The sequence below is a fragment of the Panthera uncia genome, assembly GCF_023721935.1.
Source record: "Panthera uncia isolate 11264 chromosome C1 unlocalized genomic scaffold, Puncia_PCG_1.0 HiC_scaffold_4, whole genome shotgun sequence".
NCBI classification, from domain to species: domain Eukaryota; kingdom Metazoa; phylum Chordata; class Mammalia; order Carnivora; family Felidae; genus Panthera; species Panthera uncia.
The window spans coordinates 51584352-51611463 of NW_026057585.1; the positions used below are offsets into that span (position 1 = coordinate 51584352).

At 37.8% G+C, this 27112-nt stretch overlaps 1 protein-coding gene and 1 long non-coding RNA gene across 5 annotated transcripts in view; one reads left to right on the top strand and one right to left on the bottom strand.

The window, feature by feature from the left end:
* Positions 1-27112, bottom strand: part of LEPR (leptin receptor) — a 199829-nt gene that overhangs the window by 46613 nt on the left and 126104 nt on the right. For all 4 annotated transcript variants that reach the window (XM_049617047.1, XM_049617045.1, XM_049617046.1 and 1 more), the window contains 4 exons: positions 26265-26388; positions 9123-9331; positions 4418-4563; positions 2257-2401 (listed from right to left, as the gene is read on the bottom strand). In XM_049617047.1, coding sequence (XP_049473004.1) covers positions 2257-2401; positions 4418-4563; positions 9123-9331; positions 26265-26388 — 624 coding nt within the window. The remainder of the gene's footprint in view (positions 1-2256; positions 2402-4417; positions 4564-9122; positions 9332-26264; positions 26389-27112) is intronic.
* Positions 23653-27112, top strand: part of LOC125912531 (uncharacterized) — a 7922-nt gene continuing 4462 nt past the window's right edge. Inside the window, exons 1-2 of the long non-coding RNA XR_007454771.1 lie at positions 23653-23735; positions 26367-26527. This is a non-coding gene — a long non-coding RNA (uncharacterized LOC125912531). The remainder of the gene's footprint in view (positions 23736-26366; positions 26528-27112) is intronic.

Genomic DNA, 27112 nt, shown 5'->3' on the forward strand with positions numbered 1-27112 from the left:
AAATACATACATACATATATACATACATACATACATAAAATTTTATTTTAAAAAATATATTTAAAAAAATAAATAAATATTTTAAAAAATTTCATTTTAGTCCCACTAAAAACATAACATTGCTAAGAGCCATTATTCTAAAAAGGCATAAATGTATGAATATTCGAAATGTTGAGTATTAGCAAGCTTTAAAAATAACAATGATTCTTTTAGAATTTCCCTCTTCTTCAGAAAGGGTACATTTTCAGATCTAATTAAGAAGTAAAATCATAGGGGCGCCTGGGTGGCGCAGTCGGTTAAGCGTCCGACTTCAGCCAGGTCACGATCTCGCGGTCCGTGAGTTCGAGCCCCGCGTCAGCTCTGGGCTGATGGCTCGGAGCCTGGAGCCTGTTTCCGATTCTGTGTCTCCCTCTCTCTCTGCCCCTCCCCCGTTCATGCTCTGTCTCTCTCTGTCCCAAAAATAAATAAAAAACGTTGAAAAAAAAATTTAAAAAGAAGTAAAATCATAAAGAAGAAAGCCATTTTTTTCTCAAAGAGAAACGTTTCACCAGAAGGTAGTTAAAGGGGCCACAGGGTCACTCAGAGTAGGTTTCCAGACCACTTCTCTCCTCTTCTACCCACTTCACCCCATCCCACTGTTGTAAAAACTTCCATGGGATAGTCTTTAAAATTTGATTTATAATTCATTCCTTGCTACATAACTCACAGCTGGTCATTAAGTCCTGTTAATCAACAATAAATAATTGAGGGTAGAAAAGTTGACCCTCCTTGGAAATAATCCCAAAGCTGAGTTGTCAGCACCATATTACACATTGCTCAATAATTATTTGAGGAAAAGTGATGAGAAATTCATGTTTTCTAAATCTGTTCCCACAAGGTTCCTGACTTTCCTAGAGAGAACCAATCCTTCCCGTTGCCTAGCACTTGGTCAGCTCTTCTGACAACCTTGCTCATGCAGTTAGTTATGTACCATGTCAACCTCTCACCTTTATTAGATGCCGAGATTTTGAATATCGAGTTGTGGTTTATAAACTATGGTTGCATCTACTATTTACTGAGTGCTTACTAAGGGTCAGGACAAGAAAATATTAAGGGCAGCTTTCCAAATCCTTAGCAGTGACCTCACTTATTTGAGCTATGCTCAGTAATACAATGAACGTCAATAGAAGTAATACATTGTGAAGCAGGGGCTTTTTTTGTTTGATTTTGTTTTTTGTGGTTTTTTTTTTTTTTTTTTTTTTTTGCAACTTTGCTGTGTGAGAATCCTCTAATTCAGTGCAGACATTAGGCGAATTGTGCCATTCTATCATATAAAGACATCTCTATTTTGCAGATGAGGAAAGGGGGCATAGAAAGGTTAAGAAACTTTCCAAATAAGTGGTGGGGCCGGGACTTCTATAAACTTGTCGGACTCCAAAGTCAGTGCTCTTAAACCACTAATGCTACAGACTTTTTGACTAAGCAATGCTTTTTAAATAGTAAGCAATCAATACATGAACTTATTTAGTTAAATGTGTTGACTATCTTCTCAGTGATTTACACAGCACTTGTCTCTATATATCCATAATCAACCTGCATGAGTTTCAGTAGGAATAATTTTGGTCTTTTGATGGATCAGACAACTAGGCAAAGGTCCACAAAGTGTCTTCCTATGGTCACAAGTTAGCATGTGACAGGGCTGCACTATTCTAAGGCTCCCGGGCCTCTTTGTAAAACACCACCCCAACTTCACGAGGTAGTTCTGAATAAATCACAGTTTTTCTGATGTTAGGCTTAACTTTCAAAATATGCAAATTAACAGTGAAAACTCTCAAAAGCAAGTATCTAGAGTGGAAAAAATTATTTTATTATGTTATTATTTATTATGTAAAATATAATAATTAAAGTTTGAATATTTGAAATTTATGTCAAATAAACATATCTGACATAAATAAACATATACCTAAATGTAAATTCAAAAAAACATCAATAGAGGTAAGGTTCTGAATTTGTAAATTTGGAACCTTTCTATCTTTTCTATCTTTCTATCTTTTGAGTAAGAAAGAATAATTCAGCAAGACACTACTATGGATGAATGTAAACTTGGGAACCTTTACACAAGTTTTCATTAACAAATCAACCTCTCAAAATTTAAATAAAACATTAATATTGCATTCGTCCTTGACTGCCACAAAGTTTAAGATGCTTATAACAGGCCAAAGAAAAAATCAGGAAGCATATTCTCCTCTCAGTAGGAGCCACTATTAGCAATCCTACCTTGTGTGGTAAAGATCAGAGGGGCGCTCCAGTCACTCCAGAGTCCTGGGCCATCCAGTTTCCTGCCCCTCACTTGAACTTCATATGAAGACCCAGGAAGCACACTGTCTACCAGCAGAGATGTAGCTGAGACAATCTCATCAGCCTATTAAATATTATTTGAAAACATCAGAGCATCAAGTTGATGTGCAACCTTTATCAAAATTGATGACAAGCAGTCTTAGCAAATTTCAAAGAATTAAAATCTTACAGAATAGTTAGCAGGCCCCAGCGGAATTCATTTGCACATTTGTCAATAAAAGTTTAAAGAGCCCATGAGTCCAAGAAGAAAATCACAGTGACAGTTAGGAAATATTTTTACCTGAATGATAATGAATATTGACCTTTCAAAATTTGAGAGACACAGCTGAAGTCAGTGGAGAGCTTTAAGCCACCACTGACATCTCTAATAAACACACATGGTAGGAAACAATGAGCAGGGGTGGACAGAGAATAATAAACATTCCTAGAATAAAGCTTCACAGAGAAGGGCACGAATAATTTAAAAACCTGAACTTGATGATAAGCTACAGTGAATCAAAATATAGTTTATACACTAGAGAGCAGAGATTCAAGAGACTTAATTCTGCATAAGACAACCACTACTAAGAACTGTTTAGCAAATAAATTCAGTTTTCCAATGATGTACTCCAAAGCTACTGAACTCCCTGGCCTCTTAAACTGGGAAAGGGTGAAAAGCGCTAGGAATGTATTACACAATAGCAGATCACTTATATTTCAAATTCTATTGTCTCCGTTTTATAGATGAGAAAGCTGAAGCCCAGAGAAGCCTTAACACTGCTTTTCCCACACGTGGCACTAAGGATTCCTTTTCTGCTCTTCGTGAAAATAAAGTCTTTAAAAAACTGGCCCAGAGTTAAAAAGACAGTTTTTATATCTAAATTATATAACAATTCATTTCATAAGGGAAAATGCCAAACTCCATGCACAGTCCACGCTCCTTATGACCTCCTTCTTCTCCTCTCCTACTCCTCTCTGATTCATCCACTGCTACTCTTGCTCTCACTCACTCCCCTGGCCTCTAGCTTCTCATCCAGCTTATGGCCTCTGAATTGCTGTTTCCTCTATTTGGAAACTAATTCCCCCATATATCTCCATCACGAACCTCCTTCAAATCCTTGCCCAAATGTCACCTTCTCAATGAGGTCTTCCCCACCTCCACTTAATGCTACAACCTACCATCTCCACCAGCACCCTCAAGCTCCCCTCTCCAGTTTGTTCTACCACCAAGTGCATCCTGATGCCCGTAGAACAGTTCCTAGCACCTATTAGGTACTCAATAAACACTGAAACGATGCAAAAGGGATTTGACACACTTTACACTATAAGTGTATGCACTGCATGTAAACAAATATGTTGAGCAATAAAAAAAGTAAGTTTGAATTGTAAAATCAGAAAGGATTATGATCATGAATCCAAGTTTCTGTAACTGGACTTTCTATAGCCGTTTAGCCGTGTGTGCGTGCATGCGTGGAGGGAGAGGGAAGAGACGGAGAAAGATGGTAATCTATACATAAACTCTTTTTGGAAGTGGAACTTTCTCTGGGACTAAATTCTGGGAAGCATTTGTCATACCCCTCAATATATAACATGGATCCATACATAAGAGATACTGTGCAACATCACACAATTTTTCTAAAAGCATTTTACCAAAGATGCAGACATGCTGTTCATATGGTCATTTCCTAGGCTGATCTTAAATGAAAGCAAGTATAATATTAAATTACAGCTGGTTCTGCTCCAGAAGAGCCATGTACATTTGGCAAGCAAAGGGCATTTGAGATGGGACTTGGAAAGCGCTGTATCTTCAGTTGCTTCTCGATGTTCCATTTTGTTTACTAAAATATACTTACTGGGGTACTTGAGTGGCTGCCTCCATTAAGCATCAGACTCTTGATCTCGACTCAGGGCATCTTGGCTCAGGGCATGATCTCATGATTTTGTGAGTTCGAGCTCTACACCGGGCTCTGTGCTGACAGCGCAGAGCCTGCTTGGGACTCTTTCTCTCCTTCTCTCTCTCCCCTTCCCACATTAGGGTTGTCTCTCTCTCAAAATAAATAAATAAACATTAAAATTTTTTTCCAATTTAAACTATACTTACTTTTCTCATATTTGTTGAAGAATTCTCTGAATATTTCACTTGATATTGAAGTTTAAATGGTACCAATGTTGGGCTGGACCAAGAAATTTTTAAATTGCCAGTGTCTGTGATTTCCATATGTAAACCTAATGGTGGATCAGGCTTCACTTAAGGAAAAGAGAATATTTTGAAGTCAAGCAATTTTCATGATAATCATAAAATAAAGTCAAAATGAATTTTTAGCAGATCCCAATCTTTTAACTACTTAAAAGGTAACCTTAAGCAAAGGCTAATTACAGAACCAAAATATTAGGTCTCCTCCTTGTATCTTTCCATAACAATCCACACATCTTCCTTTCCTTCTCCCTAAATGGTAAAAACTGTAAATCAGTAAATGAGGTTGTTTTGATAAACGTGAATTCCTGCTGTAAAAAAGGCTGTTAACTTTATTTAACCTGGCATTCCTCAAACTTCTTTGAAGCTTCTCCCTACCACACTCACCCACTGTTTTAGTGGGTGACAAAGAAAAACAGCATTTTGCAGAGCACTACTTGGAAAATGCATACAGAGTTTTCAGGTAAAACTTCACACAAATATGCATGCAAAATTCAGCAAACCTATTAACTTTGAAATACAGTAATCTAGATGCACCAATTCAAATAACCCACAGCATGCATATTTTACATGCAATAAACATAGCATTAGCAGGCCCTGGCTTGTCACCAGAAATGGGCATAGAGTTTCATAGTCTAACAATGTGTTTAGCTTAGTGAATGATTTGAGTTCGTATGTATACGCATGTGTTTATGTATGAATATGCATTTGTGTATAGATTTTGTGTGTGTGTGTGTGTGTGTGTGTGTGTGTGTGTAGTTTTAAGCACACATAACCTTGGGACACCTGGGTGGCTCACTCAGTTAAGCATCTGACTTCAGTTCAGGTCATGATCTCACAGTTTATGAGTTCTAGTCCTGCATCAGGCTCTGTGCTAACAGCTCAGAACCCATCTCCCCTGTCTCTGTTCCTTGCTTGTGTGCTCTCTCTCTCCCAAAAACAAATAAACATTAAAAAGAAAAATTAAAAACACATAACCTTTAAATTATTTGTAGAAACAATATAAACATCTTACCATAAAAGACTGGCTAAAGAAATAATGGCTCATCCCTATAAGGGGCTCTATATAGCCATTAAAAATGATAATGGAGAAGAATATTGAACATGTTTAATATTGTTAGTATTGTAAGTTTATTGGGGGTGCCTAGGTGGCTCGGTCAGTTAAGCGTCTGACTCCTGACTTCAGCTCAGGTCATAATCTCACGGTTTGTGAGTTCGAGCCCTGCATCGGGCTCTATACTGACAGTGCAGAGCCTGCTTGTGATTCTTTCTCCCTCTCTCTGTCCCTCCCCTATTTGCTATCTCTCTCTCAAAATAAATAAAAATAAATTTTAAAAAAAGTTTATTAAACAACATCTATACTTAGATTCCTGATTTTTCTTGAAATTAACAAATAAAAGAATATTCATAAATATGTATTAAAATTAGAAAAAATGACAAAATGATGGAAAACAGATAATGAATTTGTCCTTTTTGTACATCTCTTGTGTTTTTAAGATTTTAACTAACAGAACTTACATACATAGAAATAGTCATTACATTGAAACACTGATTTGCATTTCATTTTCAAGAACTAAAATGGCACATTACTGTTTTTTAACACACTGTATTTTCTTTTCATCTTTTTAAATGTTTTTATTTATTTTTGAAGGAGAGAGAGAGACAGAGCATGAGCAGGGGAGGACCAGAGAGAGAGGGAGACACAGATCCAAAGCAGGCTCCAGGCTCAGAGCTGTCAGCACAGAGCCTGACACGGGGCTTGAACTCACAAACCATGAGATCATGACCTGAGCCAAAGTCAGACACTCAACCAACTGAGCCACCCAGGCGTCCCTTAACACACTGTATTTTCAAGAATTTAGACATAGTTTTTCTCTTTTCCTTGAATCAAAATTAATAAAGTTTTTACTTTATGTGACATATTACAAATTTTAGTTATTTTAAAGCAGGGACAGATAAACACTAAAGTCTAGAAACAATAGGTGAAACTCACTGAGTTCTCATGACCAAAAAGAAAACAAAACAAAGCCATCAAACAGAAGAGAAATCATAAAGTTATAAACTATTGTACACTTCCTGCCTGTATAGATATATTCCTTAGTATTAGAAATCTAAAAATAAATCTTTCCCTGAACCACCTATGTCCCCAGTCTTAGATATACTGCCACCTACCTGCTTCTTTCACAACAATATCTCTTGGAAGCATTGGCACCACTCATTCCGCCCACTTTGTGTCCCATCTTCCTAACCAACCTACTCTGATCAGGTCTACCCCCTCACCAGTCCACTGAAAGCACTCTCTCTTATCAAGATCACCACCCTTTTCCAAATCCAGTATCAGCTGTCTGATCCATTTCACTCCACCTCTCAGTGGCATTCCACTCCACCTCTCAGTGGCATTCCACATACCTGCTCACTGTTCCTGCATGGTTCCAGGCCACCATGTTCTTTTACTCCTCTTTTCCCTCTGACTGCCTCAGTCTTTCCCTGGCTGAACTCTAAGTGGCTGATCTTATTCAATCCCATAAACATCTATACACCAAATACTCCTGTATATATCTCCCTTGAACTCTAGGATCATATGCCCAAATGCCTACTCAGCATCTCTTGGGTATCTATAAGCATCTCAAAATTAATGTGTTACACCTGATCCTCCCCAAATCTCCCCATCCCAGTACATGGTACCACTATTCACTGGCATGCTCTGGTCCTAGCCTGAGTGTTATCCTTGGCTCTTCTCTTTCCTTCGTACCAAATCCACTAGAAATCTCAGATAGCACCATCTCCCAAATAAATTCCAACTATGACCATTTCTTTCTTCTCCATTGCTACATCCCTAAACCAACTAGATCATTCCAATAACCTCCTATCTGAGCCCTCTGATTCCACTCTTGCAACTATCCTTCCTCTTTTCCCCATCAACTTTCTTCTCCACATGCAGAGCAAATTTTAAACATGCACACAGACACACATACCTGACCATATCACTCTCCTAGTTCAAAAGCTTCCAGTGCAGTTAGGATAAAATCCAACTCTGTAACTCTGGCCTACGATATGAACCCAATAACTCTCCGACCACATCTCCAGATACTCCCTTACCTCATTCAGTCCAAACATAGAGGCCTTTTCTTTGGTTCCTCCAACTGCCAAGCTCATTCCATCTCAGAGGTTTCAAGGGTGCTATTTTTCCTGCATGGAGCACCTTTTGCTCTGGATTTTTACAGTTTTTTCTCTTTCATTTAGCCCAACTGCTATCTCCCAAAACAGGTCTTCTTTGATCTCCATAGCTAAAATAATAGTCACTATACCTGACACTCTCCATCTCTTACTTCTTTTATGGAACTTAAAATTTTGGGACATTATCATATATGCCCAAGCATACGGAAAGATTTTTTTTCTCAAAAATCATTACTGAAAAAAAAACAAAACTCTTTTTAAGTTTCTTATAAAGTCTATCATAGAACTTCATCTTAACTTTTATTTTTTTTTTTAAATATGCAATTCAATTCTGGCTCCAGGTGCTTCTAAAAATCACCTGAGAGAATTAGTTTTAAAAAGAGAACATAACAGTATTTTATAAATATTATGTATATTTTTTCCTGTGGTATAATTTCATGATGGAATTGTTCAGGCGTCATCATAATTATGTTGTAGAGACCAAAAATATATCCCTAGAAGACAAATTATTTGAAAGTCCTAATGTTAAAATATGATGTCAATGCATTCATATGTCATATGTCATATGCAAATCTGCATATGCAGATGTCATGCTCAGTAACTTAGAAAGAAATGAAGGTGAGGCTATGTGAAAAACCGTGTGAGATGCCTGGAAAAGTGGCTCTTGTGATGTCAAAAACAATGATGCAATGATGCATGTAAGAAGTTTGTATACAATGCTTTCAAGAAATACAAGTGGAAAATAGTAACACTGTTACATTACATATTATATATAATATACGTACAAACAAAACTGAGTTAATAAACACATTAAGTGAACACTTGCCTATCTTATTCACATTTGTAATTATATGTTCAAGTGGATCAAAAGAAACTTTGGGAATCTCTGCACTAAAAATCTGGGCCATAACCTATTACTTGAGTTTTTCTTATAATCAGATTTGTACAGCAAATTATTTAGTTGTTTACTTTTTTACTATCCCTGTCTGCTTAATATTCTCTCTGGTCTATGAGGCAGAAACTTTGTTTCATTCACCATTGTTTCCCCAGCTCCTAGGTCAGTGGCTGACACATATGAGCCTCTGAGAAATATTTATTGAAGGAAGAAATCCAGGTAAAAAACAAGCTTCTGATTATCTTTGGAAATTATTATCTGATAAGTGAAAACAGGAATAACCAAACGACACGTATCCATTGCACAGATCCAGGATTTAAGAAAAAATGTTTTTAAGAAAGAATTTAACAACTGCAGAGATATCTATATTGTGCTTAAAACATTCTAGAAGCTACTCTTAATAGTTCCTTATACCACATTTAACCATCCTTACAGCTCGAAAGCAAGATAAACTATTGAAAAAAAACATTTTGTGAGCAATTTTTAACCTGCTTGTGTGACTGATGTTTAGATCTATTATCTCTTTTATACACAACTTACCAACATTTATGGGCTGAACTGACATCATAGGTGACTGAAAAATTACTCCACCAGACGTGATTTTGAAATACATAAGAAGAGTGTGGTTGAGTTTGGCTGTGGGCACAGGCACATGGCATTCACAGCTGTCACGAACACTGCAGTTACACTGAACAGTCAGAAAACTGCCCTTCTGGGGGACCGGAAGGGACTCTTCTAACACTTCAGGCCTATGTGAAAAAAGAAGAGATAAATATTAGTGTAGATGTGGCATGTATTGGATTTACTTAAAATGTATGACAAAAACTTCTGCGCATCCAGCTTAAAAGGCATCTAGGGAAAAACAAAGGATGCATTATATCAGAGATACAAACATAAGAGTTAAAGCAGGTTAGCCATTAGAAAGAATATCAGCACAGGCGCACCTGGCTGGCTCCATCGGTAGGACATGTGACTCTGGATCTTGGAATTGTAAGTTCGAGCCCCATGTTGGGTATAGAGATGACTTAAAAATAATAAAAAATCTTAAAAGAAATAATACCAGCAACAAGGTACTGAAGCAATAGTGAAGTACCAAAAAGGAAAGAGAAACTGTGATCCTAAAACTCTATATCCAGAGAAAATATCTTTCAAAATAAACATGAAATAAAGGTTTTTTTCAAGCATACCAAAACTGAAAGAATTTGTCACCCATCAGGTGTGTATTATAAAAGCTGCCAAAGAAAATCCATCAGGCAAAAGAAAATGATAGCAGATGGAAGACAGGTTCCACACAAAGAAATGAAAATAACTTTAAAAGGGTATTTACTTGGGAATGCAAGCTGGTGCAGCCACTCTGGAAAACAGTATGGAGGTTCCTCAAAAAACTAAAAATAGAACTACCCTATGACCCAGCAATTGCACTACTAGGCATCTATCCATGGGATACAGGTGTGCTGTTTCGAAGGGACACATGCACCCCCATGTTTATAGCAGCACTATCAACAATAGCCAAAGTATGGAAAGAGCCCAAATGTCCATCGATGGATGAATGGATAAAGAAGATGTGGTATATACATACAATGGAGTATTACTCGGCAATCAAAAAGAATGAAATCTTGCCATTTGCAACTACATGGATCGAACTAGAGGGTATTGTGCTAAGCGAAATTAGTCAGAGAAAGACAAGTATCATATGACTTCACTCATATGAGTACTTTAAGAGACAAAACGGATGAACATAAGGGAAGGGAAACAAAAAGAATATAAAAACAGGGAGGGGGACAAAGCATAAGAGACTCATGAATATGGAGAACAAACTGAGGGTTACTGGAGGGATTGTGGGAGGGGGGGTGAGCTAAATGGGTAAGGGGCACGAAGGTAATCTACTCCTGAAATCATTGTTGCACTATATGCTAACTAATTTGGATGTAAACTTTAAAAAATTAAAATTAAAATTAAAAAAATATAAATAATAAATATGGAGAACTGAGGGTTACTGGAGGGGTTGTCGGAGGGGGGATGGGCTAAATGGGTAAGGGGCACTAAGGAATCTACTCCTTAAATCATTGTTTCACTCTATGCTAACTAATTTGGATGTAAATTTAAAAAAATAAAAAAATAAAATTCAAAAAAAAATAATGTGGAGAAAGTTAAAATGGGATTTTTTAAAAGCCTATACACATTTATTTTTGTTCTGTACTGAAAATAAAGACAAGGAGAATCCTTTCAAGATCAAGTAATGAAAATTCTCTAGTTTTTAGAGCCTCTACTCCTTTACCATAGTTTTCTAAAAAAATTTAATACTTATTTTAGGATCAATACTTTGTCCAAACTAATATAAGGAGGATTCTGGGGGATGAAGTTTAGAATTAGCAAAAATAAGAAGGGTTTATATTTTTCCAAGAAAATAGAAAAAAAAATCACTGGAAAACAGATTCTTGAATTTTTTTCAGTTATTCTAAAATGTCTTGTCTGTGGAAAGTATCCAGTTTTCAAAACAACATTATCCTCAGATCTTTGTAACTACAGCGTATTTATTAAATCATGATTTTTTGAAAAAGGGTATTTACTGACTGCTTAAAGCAAAAATAATAACCATGTAGTGTAAGGTTTATAACAGACAGAAGTAAAACATATGACATTGGCTCCAAGCTTGGGAGTGCGGGACATAATGTAAGTATGCAGTTGTAATGTTCTCATGCTACACATGAAGTGGTATAATATTCCTCGGAGGTACATAAGTTAGACCGTGATGAGTTAAAAACCTGTATTACAAATCCTAAAGCAACCACTAAAATAACAAAACAAGAAGTTATAGCTTTGGAATCACAATGGTCAAGTCAATAGAGTATTAGTATAGAGAAAAATAGATGAATGGAACAGAATAGAGACGAAGACCTATATGGACAACCAGCTTTCTAGAGAGGTACAAAAGCAGGTCTGTGGAGAAGGGTGGTGAGCAATGGGACATCTATACGCAAAACAAAACAGATTTCAATCTCTACTCACACCAGATTCAAAAATTAATTCAAAATGGGTCATCAATTCAAATATAAAATCTAAAGCTATAAAACGTCTAGAAGAGAACACGGGAAAAAAAATTTGTGACCTTGGGTAAGGTAACATGTCCTTAGATGCAACACCAAAAGCATGATCCATAAAAGAACAAATTCAGATTGGACTCTTCTCAAGGTTGAAAACTCCTCTGAAAGAGAGACACTATGAAACAACAAAAAGACAAGCCACAGACTGAGAGAATACATTTCCCAATCATCTATCTAATAAAGCACTTGTCTCCAAAAGATATAAAGATTTCTCAAAACTCAATAATAATAGGGGCTCCTGGGTGTCTCAGTTGGTTAAGCATCAAACTATTGGTGTCTGTTCAGGTTATGATCTCATGGTTTGTGGGTTCAAGCCCCATGATGGGCTCCACCTGCTGGGGATTCTCTCTCTCTCTCTCTCTCTCTCTCTCTCCTTCTTTCTCTGCCCCTCCCCTGCTCTCACTCTCTGTGCGTCTCTCTGAAAATAAACTTTTTTTAAAAGGTTAAAAAAAACCTTGCAAATGGGGAGAGAGTATTAATATTTAGACATGATCACTGCCTTCAGAAATCTTGCAGCCCTTTTGGAGGGAAAAACTGTAAGTGATAAATATACAAATTCAGTGCAGGAAAGCAATGCTTTAGAAACTCTGCTAACTAGCACATACCTGAAAATTCAGATATAAACACAACATGAAAGAAATGGGCCCGAATCGTTCATACATATACCCCTAGTATTAAATGTTGTGAATTATGATAGATTTTCATGTTTCCTGAGATAGACTTTAGTATTACTTTAGACCTAAAAGAAATCAATCAAGAAACAACATTTCCAGGCCTTTTAAGGTGCAAATCAGTCTATTGGGTGTTGTGTAAGGGATAATCTTATTGTGGGAAGCACACTAAATTAAACTGAGACCTAAAATTAAGTCCTGTTTGCTTATGAGCCATAGTCAGAGAGTTCCTTTTGTGAGCTTTGGTTTTCACAATCAGTAAAACAGAGAAAAATGCCTGCACTACTCACCTTTACAAGGCTATTGTAAGTATTAAAGAGGATAACATAAAAGGATTTTTGAAAACTTTAAAGTGCTATATACCCATAAGATACCATTTTGGGTTTTTTTTAATATGAAATTTATTGTCAAATTGGTTTCCATACAACACCCAGTGCTCATCCCAACAGGTGCCCTCCTCAATGCCCATCACCCACTTTCCCCTCCCTCCCACCCCCCATCAACCCTCAGTTTATTCTCAGTTTTTAAGAGACTCTTATTGTTTCCCTCCTTCCCTCTCTGTCCCCATGGTCTTCTGTCAAGTTTCTCAGGATCTACATAAGAGTAAAAACATATGGTATCTGTCTTTCTCTGTATGACTAATTTCACTTAGCATAACACTCTCCAGTTCCATCTACATTGCTACATAACACCATAATTCATTCTTTCTCATTGCCAAGTAGTATTCCATTTTATATATATAAACCACATCTTCTTTCTCCATTCATCCACTGATGGACATTTAGGCCCTTTCCATTATTTGGCTATTGTTGCAGGTGCTACTATAAACATTGGGTTGCAAGTGCCCCTATGCATCAGCACTCCTGTATACCTTGGGTAAATTCCTAGCAGTGCTCTTGCTGGGTGATAGGGTAGATCTATTTTTAATTTTTTGAGAAACCTCTACACTGTTTTCTAGAGTGGCTGTACCAGTTTGCATTCCCACAAGCAGTGCAAGAGGGTTCCCATTTCTCCACATCCTCGCCAGCATCTATAGTCTCCTGAATTGTTCATTTTAGCCACTCTGACTGGCGTGAGGTGATATCTGAGTGTGGTTTTGGTTTGTATTTCCCTGATGAGGAGTGACATTGAGCATCTTTTCATGTGTCTGTTGGCCATCTGGATGTCTTCTTTAGAGAAGTGTCTATTCATGTCTTCTGCCCATTTCTTCACTGGATTATTTGTTTTTTGGGTGTGGAGTTTGGTGAGTTCTTTATAGATTTTAGATACTAGCCCTTTGTTCAATATGTCATTTGCAAATATCTTTTCCCATTCCATCAGCTGCCTTTTAGTTTTGTTGATTGTTTCCTTCGCAGTGCAGAAGCTTTTTAATTCATGAGGTCCCAAAAGTTCATTTTTCCTTTTAATTCCCTTGCCTTTGGAGATGTGTCAAGTAAGAAACTGCTATGGCTGAGGTCAGAGAGATTTTTTCCTGCTTTCTCTTCTAGGGTTTTGATGGTTTCCTGCCTCACATTCAGGTCCTTTATCCATTTTGAATTTATTTTTGTGAATGGTGTAAGAGAGTGGTCTAGTTTCATTCTTCTGCATGTTGCTATCCCGTTCTCCCAGCACCATTGGTTAAAGAGACTGTCTTTTTCCATTGGATATTCTTTCCTGCTTTGTCAAAGATAAGTTGGCCATGCTTTTGTGGGTCCAATTCTGGAGTCTCTATTCTATTCCATCGGTCTATGTGTCTGTATTTGTGCCAAAACCATGCTGTCTTGATGACTACAGCTTTGTAGTAGAGGCTCAAGTCTGGGATTGTGATGCCTCCCACTTTGGTTTTCTTCTTCAATATTACTTTGGCTATTCGGGGTCTTCTGTGGTTCCATACAAATTTTAGGATTGCTTGTTCTAGCTTCAAGAAGAATGCTGGTGCAATTTTGATTGGGATTGCATTGAATGTGTAGATAGCTTTGGGTAGTATTGACATTTTAACAATATTTATTCTTCCAATTCATGAGCATGGAATGTTTTTCCATTTCTTTGTATCTTCTTCAATTTCTTCATAAGCTTTCTATAGTTTTCAGCATACAGATCTTTTACATCTTTGGTTAGGTTTATTCCTAGGTATTTTATGCTTCTTGGTGCAATTGTGAATGGGATCAGTTTCTTTATATTCTTTCTGTTGTTTCATTATTAGTGTATAAGAATGCAACTGATTTCTATACATTGATTTTGTATCCTGCAACTTTGCTGAATTCCTGTATCAGTTCTAGCTGATTTTTGGTGGAGTCTATTGGGTTTTCCATGTAGAGTATCATGTCATCTGCAAAAGTGAAAGCTTGACTTCATCTTTGCCAATTTGGATGCCTTTGATTTCCTTTTGTTGTCTGATTGCTGATGCTAAAACTTCCAACACTATGTTAAACAACAGCTGTAAGAGTGGACATCCCTGTTGTGTTCCTGATCTCAGGGGGAAAGCTTTCAGTTTTTCCCCATTGAGGATGATGTTAGCTGTGGGCTTTTCATAAATGGCTTTTATGATCTTTAAGTATGTTCCTTCTATCCTGACTTTCTCGAGGGTTTTTATTAAGAAAGGATGCTGAATTTTGTCAAATGCTTTTTCTGCATCGATTGACAGGATCATATGGTTCTTATCTTTTCTTTTTTTAATGCGATGTATCACATTGATTGATTTGCAAATATTGAACCAGCCCTGCATCCCAGGAATGAATCCCACTTGATCATGGTGAATAATTCTTTTTATATGCTGTTAAATTTGATTTGCTAGTATCTTGTCTAGAATTTTTGCATCCATATTCATCAGGGACATTGGCTTGTAGTTCTCTTTTTTTGCTGGGTCTCTGGTTTGGGAATCAAAGTAATGCTGGCTTCATAGAATGAGTCTGGAAGTTTTCCTTCCCATTCTATTTTTTGGAACAGCTTGAGACAAATAGGTATTCTATGTCTCATAGAATTCCCCAGGGAAGCCATCTGGTCCTGGACTCTTATTTGTTGGGAGATTTTTGATAACTGATTCAACTTCTTCACTGGTTATGGGTCTGTTCAAATTTTCTATTTCTTCCTGTTTGAGTTTTGGAAGTGTGTGGGTGCTTAGGAATTTGTCCATTTCTTCCAGGTTGTCCAGTTTATTGGCATATAATTTTTCATAGTATTTCCTGATAATTGCTTGTACTTCTGGGGGATTAGTTATAATAATTCCATTTTCATTCATGATTTTATCTATTTGGGTCCTCTCCCCTTTCTTTTTGAGAAGCCTGACTACAGGTTTATCAATTTTGTTTATTTTTTCAAAAAACCAACTCTTGGTTTCATTGACCTGCTCTACTGGCTTTTTTTAGATTCTATATTGTTTATTTCTGCTCTGATCTTTATTATTTCTCTTCTTCTGCTGGGTTTGGGGTGTCTTTGCTGCTCTGCTTCTATTTCCTTTAGGTGTGCTGTTAGATTTTGTATTTGGGATTTTTCTTGTTTCTTGAGATAGGCCTGGATTGCAATGTATTTTCCTCTCAGGACTGCCTTCGCTGCATCCCAAAGCATTTGGATTGCTGTATTTTCATTTTCGTTTGTTTCCATATATTTTTTAATTTCTTCTCTAATTGCCTGGTTGACCCATTCATTCTTCAGTAGGGTGTTCTTTAACCTCCATGCTTTTGGAGGTTTTCCAGACTTTTTCCTGTGGTTGATTTCAAGCTTCATAGCATTGTGGTCTGAAAGTATGCATGGTATGATTTCAATTCTTGTAAACTTATGAAAGGCTGTTTTGTGACCCAGAATGTGATCTATCTTGGAGAATGTTCCATGTGCACTCGAGAAGAAAGTATATTCTGTTGCTTTGGGATGCAGAGTTCTAAATAGATCTGTCAAGTCCATCTGTTCCAATGTATCATTCAGAGCCTTTGTTTCTTTATTGACCATGTGTCTATATGATCTATCCATTTCTGTAAGTGGGGTGTTAAAGTCCCCTGCAATGACCACATTCTTATCAATAAGGTTGCTTATGTTTGTGAGTAATTGTTTTAAATATTTGGGGGCTCCCGTATTCGGCGCATAGACATTTATAATTGTTAGCTCTTCCTGATGGATAGACCCTGTAATTATTATATAATGTCCTTCTTCATCTCTTGTTACAGCCTTTAATTTAAAGTCTAGTTTGTCTGATAGAAGTATGGCTACTCCAGCTCTCTTTTGACTTCCAGTGGCATGATAAATAGTTCTCCATCCCCTCACTCTCAATCTAAAGGTGTCCTCAGGTCTAAAATGAGTCTCTTGTAGACAGCAAATAGATGGGTCTTATTTTTTTCTCCATTCTGATACCCTATGTCTTTTGGTTGGCGCATTTAGTCCATTTACATTCAATGTTATTATAGAAAGATATGAGTTTAGAGTCACTGTGATGTCTGTAGGTTTCATGCTTGCAGCAATGTCTCTGGTACTTTGTCTCACAGGATCCCCTTCAGGATCTCTTGTAGGGCTGGTTTAGTGGTGATGAATTCCTTCAGTTTTTGTTTGTTTGGGAAGACCTTTATCTCTCCTATTCCAAATGACAGATTTGCTGGGTAAAGGATTCTTGGCTGCATATTTTTTCTGTTCATCACATTGAAGATTTCCTGCTATTCCTTTTTGGCCTGCCAAGTTTCAGTAGAGAGATCCGTCACGAGTCTTATCGGTCTCCCTTTATATGTTAGAGCACGTTTATCCCTAGCTGCTTTCAGAATTTTCTCTTTATCCTTGTATTTTGCCAGTTTCATTATGATATGTCGTGCAGAAGATCGATTCAAGTTACGTCTGAAGGGAGTTCTCTGTGCCTCTTGGATTTCAATGCCTTTTTCCTTCCCCAGATCAGGGAAGTTGTCAGCTATTATTTCTTCAAGTACACCTTCAACACCTTTCCCTCTCTCTTCCTCCTCTGGAATACCAATTATGCGTAGATTATTTCTCTTGAGTGCATCACTTAGTTCTCTGTTTTTCCCCTCATACTCCTGGATTTTTTTATCTTTTTCTCAGCTTCCGCTTTTTCTCAGCTTCCTCTTTTTCCATAATTTTATCTTCTAGTTCACCTGTTCTCTCCTCTGCCTCTTCAATCTGAGCTGTGGTTGTCTCCATTTTATTTTGCAGCTCATTTATAGCATTTTTTAGCTCCTCCTGGCTGTTCCTTAGTCCCTTGATCTCTGTAGCAATAGATTCTCTGCTGTCCTCTATACTGTTTTCAAGCCCAGCGATTAATTTTATGACTATTATTCTAAATTCACTTTCTGTTATATTGTTTAAATCCTTTTTGATCCGTTTGTTAGCTGTTGTTATTTTCTGGAGATTCTTTTGAGGGGAATTCTTCCGTTTTGTCATTTTGGATAGTCCCTGGAGTGGTGTGAAACTGCGGGGCACTTCCCCTGTGCTGTCTTGAATAACTTGCGTTAGTGGGCGGGGCCACAGTCAGACCTGATGTCTGCCCCCAGCCCACTGCTGGGGCCACAGTCAGGCTGGTGTGTACCTTCTCTTCCCCTCTCCTAGGGGCAGGATTCACTGTGGGGTGCCATGGCCTGTCTGGGCTACTTGCACACTGCTAGGCTTGTGGTGCTGGGGATCTGGCGTATTAGCTGGGGTGGATCAGCAAGGTGCACAGCGGCAGGAGGGGCAGGCTCAGCTCACTTTTTCTTCGGTGATCCACTTCAGGAGGGGCTCTGCGGCACCGGGAGTGAGTCAGACCCTCCGCCAGAGGGATGGATCCGCAGAAGCACAGTGTTGGGTGTTTGTGTGGTGCAAGCAAGTTCCCTGGCAGGAACTGGTTCCCTTTGGGATTTTGGCTGGGGGATGGGCGAGGGAGATGGCGCTGGTGAGCGCCTTTGTTCCCTGCCAAGCTGAGCTCTGTTGTCCGGGGCTCAACAACTCTCCCTCCCTTTGTCCTCTAGCCCTCCCAATCTCCGAGCAGAGCTGTTAGCTTATAACCTTCCAGATGTTAAATCCCGCTTGCTGTCCGAACACACTCCATCCACCCCCTCCGCTTTTGCAAGCCAGACTCAGGGGCTCTGCTTTGCCGGCAGGCTGCCCCTCTGCCCTGGCTCCCTCCCACCAGTCCGTGGAGCACGCACCGCCTCTCCACCCTTCCTACCCTCTTCCGTGGGCCTCTCGTCTACGCTTGGCTCCAGAGAATCTGTTCTGCTAGCCTTCTGGTGGTTTTCTGGGTTATTTAGGCAGGTATGGGTGGAATCTAAGTGATCAGCAGGACACGGTGAGCCCAGCATCCTCCTACACCACCATCTTCCTCCGGCACTTGCTCGCAACAAATTCATTATTTTTTTAAAAAAGCATTTCCATTCAGAAATTTCCCAAACTACCACAACAGATAACCCCATCATGAAACTCTAAAAATCAATCTAAAACTAATTCTCAAAGTGTTCTATACAGGGGTGAGAAAACTACAGCCCACAGGCCAAATAAACTTGTTTTCTGTACAGCTTGTGAACTAAGAATGGTTTCTTACATTTTCAGAAGGTAAAAAAAAAAAAAAAAAAAAAAAAAAAAAACAAAGAGGAAGAGTGTCCTGTGATACAAGGAAATTGCATAAAATTCAAATTTCAATGTCCATTAACATTCTCAAGTTTATTCATTTATATATTTACATATGGCTACAAGGTTGTGATAGGGACAGTATGGACCACAAAGTCTAAAATATTTGCTATCTGGGGGTGCTTGGGTGGCTCAGTTGGTTAAGTGTCCAACTTCGGCTCAGGTCATGATCTCACGGTTCGTGAGTTCCAGCCCCATGTTGGGCTCTGTGCTGACAGCTCAGAGCCTGGAGTCTGTTTCAGATTCTGTGTCTCCCTCTCTCCCTGTCCTTCCCCCATTCATGCTCTGTCTGTCTCTGTCTCTGTCTCTCTCTCTCAAAAATAAATAAATATTAAAAAAAATTTTTTTTTAAATATTTGCTATCTGGCCCTTAAAGAAAACATTTTTCAATACCAGCTATTGGCCAAAAACATTTTGTACTCCTTACTGCTGGGTACTTGAAAGGCAAAGGACACAAAAATAAAGAATCCACATTAAATATATCATCAAATTTCATTATATAGCACATTTACAATTGACATAAAAACAGCTTGAGGATCACGATCTAATTCAACTTCTCAAAGAAAAAGTAAGTAAGAAACTGAGTAAGTAAGAAACTGAGGCTTGGAGACCATACAGACCTGAAACTCATTTGAAGCCTATGCTTACATGCTCACTGCTCACTTCATTATGCCCAACATATCTTATTATCACAGGAGACATTTCACTGCTACTGTTGCCATTTTATTTAGGGGATTCATAGAGACATCGGTAGCCACAACTAAAAACTTATTATAATCTGAATCATCTCAATATTTCTATAGATCAGAACTTTAAAGAATTAGAGAATTATTTCAAATTACTTTTTCCATGAGGAAAACATTAGATATTTCTCATATGTGTGAGAGCATAAGCTTTTCAAAGTTTGTGTGAAACCTGGAATACATGAGCCTTGTTATTGTCAAAGCCTTTGTTATTTGTCAAAGTCAGCATAAGAACTTCTTTTACCTTCCAAAAGAAGTTTGAAGTTATTTGTGAACACCAAACACTCTAAATTTTGATCATTTTAATGTATAAGGATTAAAATGGTGATCAAATTTTTAAAGTAAGAATGAGATACTTTGGCTTAAATAACCAAAACTTAATAATTTCTGAAATCCTTGAAAACTTTTTATGCAGCAAAATATCTTATATCTTGCCAATACACACATAAATTCAGTGCCACTATTTATTTAATCTCTGTATGTGAGTAAACTTTACTTAGAAGTGAAAATAGTAAAAAAAAATTTTTTTTTCTCAAATTTTACATTTGGCTACTTTGCAAATTTCATCACTTGGGCAATTTTTCTACTCAGAAGTTAGATATACAAATATTTATTACTGAAATTTCATTTCTGGTAGCCGCAGTGGTTTACAGAGAACACATTCTGTCCTCTGACCTTCTGTCAAATTATTCATTCCCAGAATTACTTTTCCATGAATATATTAAAACTTCTCTAAGCAATGATCTCCACTAAGTTACTACAGAAATAGCATCAAATGGTGCCATCCAAGTTCCTGACTGTGACATAAACTGAGAGCAAACTACAGTAGACAAACCAATACATAGGAATTGTTTAAAACAGTATTACTTTTATATATCATTTGAACAGGTCACTTTAAATCTATACAAATTTTACCAAATCTATACAAATGTTACCCAAAAACTCTACTTTGCCAATCCCCAAAATTTCAAAGACCAGGTTAGTGTTCCAGACTGGTCTCGTCATCATAATCACCTGGACACTTGTTAACACTAGATTCCTAGACCCTCCATGAAGAAGTCAGTAGGTCTGGTGCTAAAGAATCTGTTTTCAAGAAGTCATAGATCAGTGGTTCTCAAAGTTTAGTCCCAAACCAGTAGCATCAGTATCACCTGGAACTTGATAGAAATGCAAATAACTGGTTCCACTTTATATCTTGTGAATCAGCTCCAAGTGAGAAGTAATGGCCTAGATAAATCTCATCAAGGAGACAAGTTTAAGAAGCATTTTGTAAAACATCAAGTATTCTTCAAATGTAAGATAGTGCCAAACAAATGGAAAATCAACAAGGATAAAAGAGACGAAGAAAAAAGAAAAAGAAGACTGAAAACAAAAACAAATGAACCTTAATGTATATCAAATTAACAATACAACCATGTGGGTAGAGGGGGAGGGATATCCTAATTAACTTTGGAACACAGTATTTTGACCTTGTAACCCTTTGCCTTAGCACAGGCAAAATGAGTGTAAACAAATACTAGCAACTCTAGTTAGCATGCTTGTTTTTCACAGTGGTATAGGTTACCAATTCCAAAACTACTTTACATGTATTCCACGACTGAGCAAATGGGTTATATACTGTGGGAAATGGAAGCCAGGTTTCTTACTGGTGGAAGAAAGAGAAGAAAGAAGGGCAAGGAAGGGAGAGGGAAGGGAAGACAAGGAGTGAAGAAAGGAAAAAAGGAAAAAGGAAGACTAGAATGTATCCTATGGTTTGGGGCTAAAATGGGAGATATTAGGGGCACCTGGATGGCTCAGTCAGTTAAGCGTCCAACTCTTAGTTTTGGCTCAGGTCATGATCTCAAGGTTCATGAGTTCAAGCCCCACATCTGGCTCTACGCTGAAGGTGAAAAGTCTGCTTGAGATTCTCTCTCTCCCTCTCTCTCTCCCCCTCCCCTGCTGATACACTCCCACTCTCTAAATAAATAAATAAACAAACTTTAAAAGTAATAAAATGGGAAATGTTAGTATGAATACCTACTCTTAATATATGTATATACAGATACAGAAATATAGATTTGTGTATATTATATATAAACCTTGCATATATTGTGTACATACATACATGTATCCAGTACATACATACACGTATCTGAGAAGGCCCAGATGTTTCAACAATGCCACTCAAGTAACAAGGAGCATCTAGCTCCCAGATACTGCTTTGTAAATACCATTCTCCAATAAAAAGGAAGCAGGGCTCCCTGGAGAAATGGCTGACTCCAGTGTTACGGCAAGGAAAGTATAAAATCAACCTGAAACATCCTGTAGCACTAAAGAGTAAGGAAGTCCTCAAAAAAAAAAAAAAAAAAAAAAAGGTGGGACACATCAAAATGACACAGGGGCCAGCTTCAATAAGTTCCCAGTGGTCAAATATGGGGCAATTTGACCAATAATATAAAAAATGAAAATAACTGATTATAGCTTATAAAATAAAATGAGAATCCATGAGGGGTGCTGGGATGGTTCAATAGACTGAGCATCTAACTCTTGATTTTCATTCAGGTCATGATCTCATAGTTCATGAGTTCAAGTCCTATGTTGGGCTCTGCACTGACAGGGCAGAACCTGCTTGGGATTCTCTCTCTCCCTCTCTCTCTGCCCCACCCCACTCATGCTTCTCTCTCTCTCTCTCAGAATACATAATAAACTTTTTTAAAAATGTGGGAGTGGCTTTAGAACCAGGTGATGGACAGGGGTTAGAAAAATTTGGAGATGTGTGATAAAGAAAGCCTAAATTGTCTTGAATAGACTGTGAGTGGAAATGTGGAGTTTGATGACAGTGAGGGCACAAGAGGAAGTGAGTAACACAGACTGGAAACTGGAGGAAAGAGAATGTAATGTAAAGGCAGACAGCTAAGTCACACATCCACAGTTACATGGGAAGCACAGTCTACCTACTGAACTGGGTGATCTGCTGCAGGAAATTTCCAAGCAGGTGTTGAAGGTGCCTCTTGGTTTCCTCTTGCCACAAGAGGAGAGGTACACATTGAGTAAAGGGTGGTTAAACAAAAGAAACCAAGACTTGAGAGCTATGAGATGCCTGGCCTTTCCAGAGGGTAAAGATGTTAACACTAGGAAATAGCTTCTAAGCAAAGACCAGGGCTTAGAGATCTGTGGGCTTTTGTCTAATGAGGTGAACCCCAGTGAGAGCCACAGAAGGCTGTATGGTCTTGTGAGAGAACACAGCAGCAGACACACTGCTAGCTTAGACTGAAAGGATACAAAATGAAATGAAGCCATTGGACGTCCAAACTTGTGCTGACAGGAAGCATATGAGAAAACTCCCTGGCTACAGAGATATGCAGCCTTTCATGAAAAAGAACCTCAGAGGACAGAGCCAAGAAACATGGAGAATTAATTATTCCTGAGGTTGAGGTAATAGAGGGAATAAGCCTAAGGTGAGGAGGAGGGGGGTGGTCAAAGAGTGGGATCCTTGAAACTGAACTTATAGACAGAGCATGCTTACCAGTAATGACAAGGTCTACAGTAGGTCCACGAGAATGGGTGAACCAGGTCAGGTGAAAAAACAAGAATAGTGAAAGAAAAGCCTTTAAGAAATTGATGATCATCCATATAGAAGTAGAAATCACCAAGAATGGTGACAGGGTAACAGTAAAGAGACAAGGTAAACTAGGTATTAGCAGTTACAGAAGTCTAAACACCTTGGATGACCCTTACTTATTCTTCCACTTCAATTTCTCACCATCCCCCAGCTTTACAACCCAACCACACTTAACTTTTCTTGTCCACAATGTCCAAATGTGACTGTGGGACTTTGCAAATGCTCTTCATTCTACCTGGTTCATTCTCTGCCCCCTTGTAACCCAGGCAGATAACTTCTAGTACCTGTATATGTTTTCACAAGTCCCTATGTTTATTACATCACAGCACATTGAAATTATTATGTTCTCTGTCTTTACTGTTAGCTCCAGAAGGGTGAGGGCTGTGTCTGAGTTGTTCAACATGGTTCCTCACACTGAACTCAGTGGCTGGTGCACACAGTAGGATTTTTCTCCCAGGTCAAAGGTAAAGCATCTAAAGAAGTAGCCTATTTCTATGGTATCTCTCCTTTGGATTCTTTGACAAACATTAATATCTGAGCTCAAACAATGCTTTCCCTTAAGGGACATATTTATAGGGCTTTAAATCCCTTATAAATGTTAGGTTTTGGTTCCTTTTAAAAACCATTCTTATTTACACATGGAAGCATTTGAAAGATTTCTCTCATGAACTCTAATGTCTGCAGAAGGGCATTTTGATTAAAAACTCTTCTTACAGTAACCACCTTTATGGGTTTTCTCTTCCATGGAAGTCTTATTCATTAAACTGACCATCTCTTCCTCATGATTTGAGGAGTCTTATTTAAATTATTTAGAGATACAATGCCCAGAGATGCAGACAACACAGAATTTAAGGCAGAAACAGCATTGACAATTGGTAAAATGGATATATTAACCCAATCATACAAAGGAGAAAACAATTAATATGGCAAAAAGGAGTAAGAAAAAAACCCACAATGTTCCTCCAACTGCATGCAATTATGACAAGTTTTCCTGTACTGATATTTTTAGAAAATTGAGTTCAAAATAAAAGCAGGTCAAAAGAATCTGCTAAATTCATCATGTAAGTTGAAAAATCTAGTTAATTTATCATAATTTTCTCATTTTCTGAGTCTGACCCAGAAAAACCATCATGTAATGAATAGACCAATGGTTACCTGGCTGACTGAAGTGAAGTGAAAATTCTCAACTGTAGCTAAGTTACTATGCAATTTTGTAATGTTCTATATTCATGTATATTTTTTTCTAAAAATGCAGACCTCAAGACTTAACTACAGTCTATACATAATAGTAAGATTTTGATAATAACAAAATGTAAATACTTGCACATGGTCACAGAGCTCTTAAACCAAGCATGCTGCCCTAGCTTGCTGACAATATCTGAAATTCTCTTGAATGGGCACCCAGTGAGTTTTTGATCACCATCCAAAATATTTAGGTCATCGTAGGAATGTGCTACATTGCAAAGTAATTCTTTTCTGTGAGCTAAAACCTATTTTGCTCAATAAAGCAGGAAATTTTCTGTTCCAAACTTCAAATATATCTTTATCTACCACAGTGCTTCCTTTCTTTCCTCAGTACTCAAGGTTGAGGTGAGCTTCCTTCAAGACCAACCTATCACCTGTGCTCTTTTCCTGGAACTTGTTTATTTAAATATTCAACTCTGTTATAGATCTTCAATACTCCCCCTTCTACTACATCTTCAAACTTTCCCTCCCTGCTGGGTCATTATCTAGAAGCAAGCTCACTCTCTCCTGTCCTTTAAATGCCCACCCTTGGCTGTGCATTACCCATTATTCCTCTGTCCTTCCCACTTTACAACCTCCACTACTTTGGGGGACTCTAGAGGTTTGTAGCTCAGTCATTTCTATTTTGCACATTTTTCTAGGTTTCCTGGCTGCCTAGAATTTTGTGCCGCTGAAACACTGGCAGCTAGGGCACCTTTTCACCAATCAGATAGTCCCCTTCAGGATCCTCGCCTTAATGTGAATTGCACAAAGAAGCAAAGGCTAGCAGGGCCTTCTACAGTCATCTAGAATTAGAATTAAGCTGCATAAGTTATCCCCACCTAAGGCTTCCACAACAATCTTGTGTTCCCATGGCTTCATGTGCCTCCCAAACAGACAACAGTAACCACTAAAACTGAAGCCCTATACCTATCTGCCCCAACCACCAGCCTGTGATGCCTCAAAGGCAGAAATCATTACTATCTTTTTTTCTCAGCATCTTTAAGTTTCTTTCTTTTCAAATTATTTTTATTGGGGTAAAATATACATAACATAAAATTTATCATTTTGAGTGTACAGTTCAGTGACAGCAGTACATTTACACTGTTGGGTAATATAAATCCAATTCCAGAACTTTTCTCATTTTCCTCAACTGAAACTCTATACTTATTTAAAGGGGAACTCCCATTGCCCCTACCCCTAGTCCCTGGTAACTACTATTCTATTTGACTCATGTTTATATGGACAGTTTCTAGCATGTCGCCCCTCAGTGGTATGATCCCAATAACTGCAGAACTGAAGGAAATGAGTCTCTTTCTCCTTGAGCATCCCACAAAAGGACAAATTAGAAAAAAAATTTAAAGAGCTAAAATTTACAAAGGAATGATATGTATTATCACTGGAATTATTAGAACACTTGAATGATGTGTTAGCTAGAATTCTAAGTGTATGGCTATCTCAAACCACCATCTTGGCTCTCTAGCTAGCACAAATAAATATTGAGCACTTCTATTTTTAAGCGAATAAAATGATCAAATACGAAGAAAAAATCTACCTGAAAAAGAAACGTGTAACAAGTTTTTCCCCTCCACTCAAATATCTAAGACCCCTGAATTGAGTTCATACTTCTTTCAGAATATATTCCCATAGATACAAAAGGAAATGTAGGGATAGGAGAGTTTTAATAATCCACATCTGTGTATGGAAGCTCTTGCATTTAAAAGAAATTATGTCATAGAAATTTCCAAATTAATTTATTTGGTACTTACAGAACATATAAAAGATGGACCTTAAGGTCATAAGCCTTGAAAGGATTCTTAAATAGTGACTCCATATAGCAGATGAATAATTCCAAGTCCTCTTTCGTCCAGCACTGTATGTTCCAGTTTGCACCTGAATTAAAAATAAACTACATTAAATCTGAAAAACATTCTGAACTCAGTGAAAGAGAAGAACTAAATTAAATTTACCAGTGTTCTGATACAACTTCCACTGCCTATTCTGAGAGAAAAAGAACCGGCTCTAACCAGTGGTATGTATCTGCCCAAGTGGTCTAATCCCTTAGGCCTTCAGTTTCCTTTCTGGTAAAGTAAGAGACTTAAATTCAATTACTCAAACTCTTTTTATTTTTTTAATCTTGAACTACTTAAGTAGGACAAAAGACCTCAAAAGTCATCTAGTTCAGTTCATGCTTGCTTTCTAAGAGAAAAGAAAATATTCAATATCAAGATACAAGCACATGTGGAGCAGTATTTATGTGTCTGCTTTAGCAATAAAAGCAAAGTGATTCACATGTGAACAGTGATTCATGTCTTAAATTCTTGTTATTGTAAATTACAGGCCCCAGGTATAACTGATGCAGGCATACTTTCAATGTGCACTGAAAAACTCACCTGGCAATAAATTATTGGCGGGTTGTAATTTAAAAAGCAAGAATAGCAACAATCATAAATAATGGCTCACTTAAGACAACACTAACGTATTCCCCAAACTTGAAGGATTTCTAGCTGGTAGGGATTTTACAACAGTGTTGAACCATTATGAAGTAAACAGCATGTGTGGCAGAATAATCAGCTGAAATCCTCAGTAACCACCACTTAACCTACCGATTTCAGTT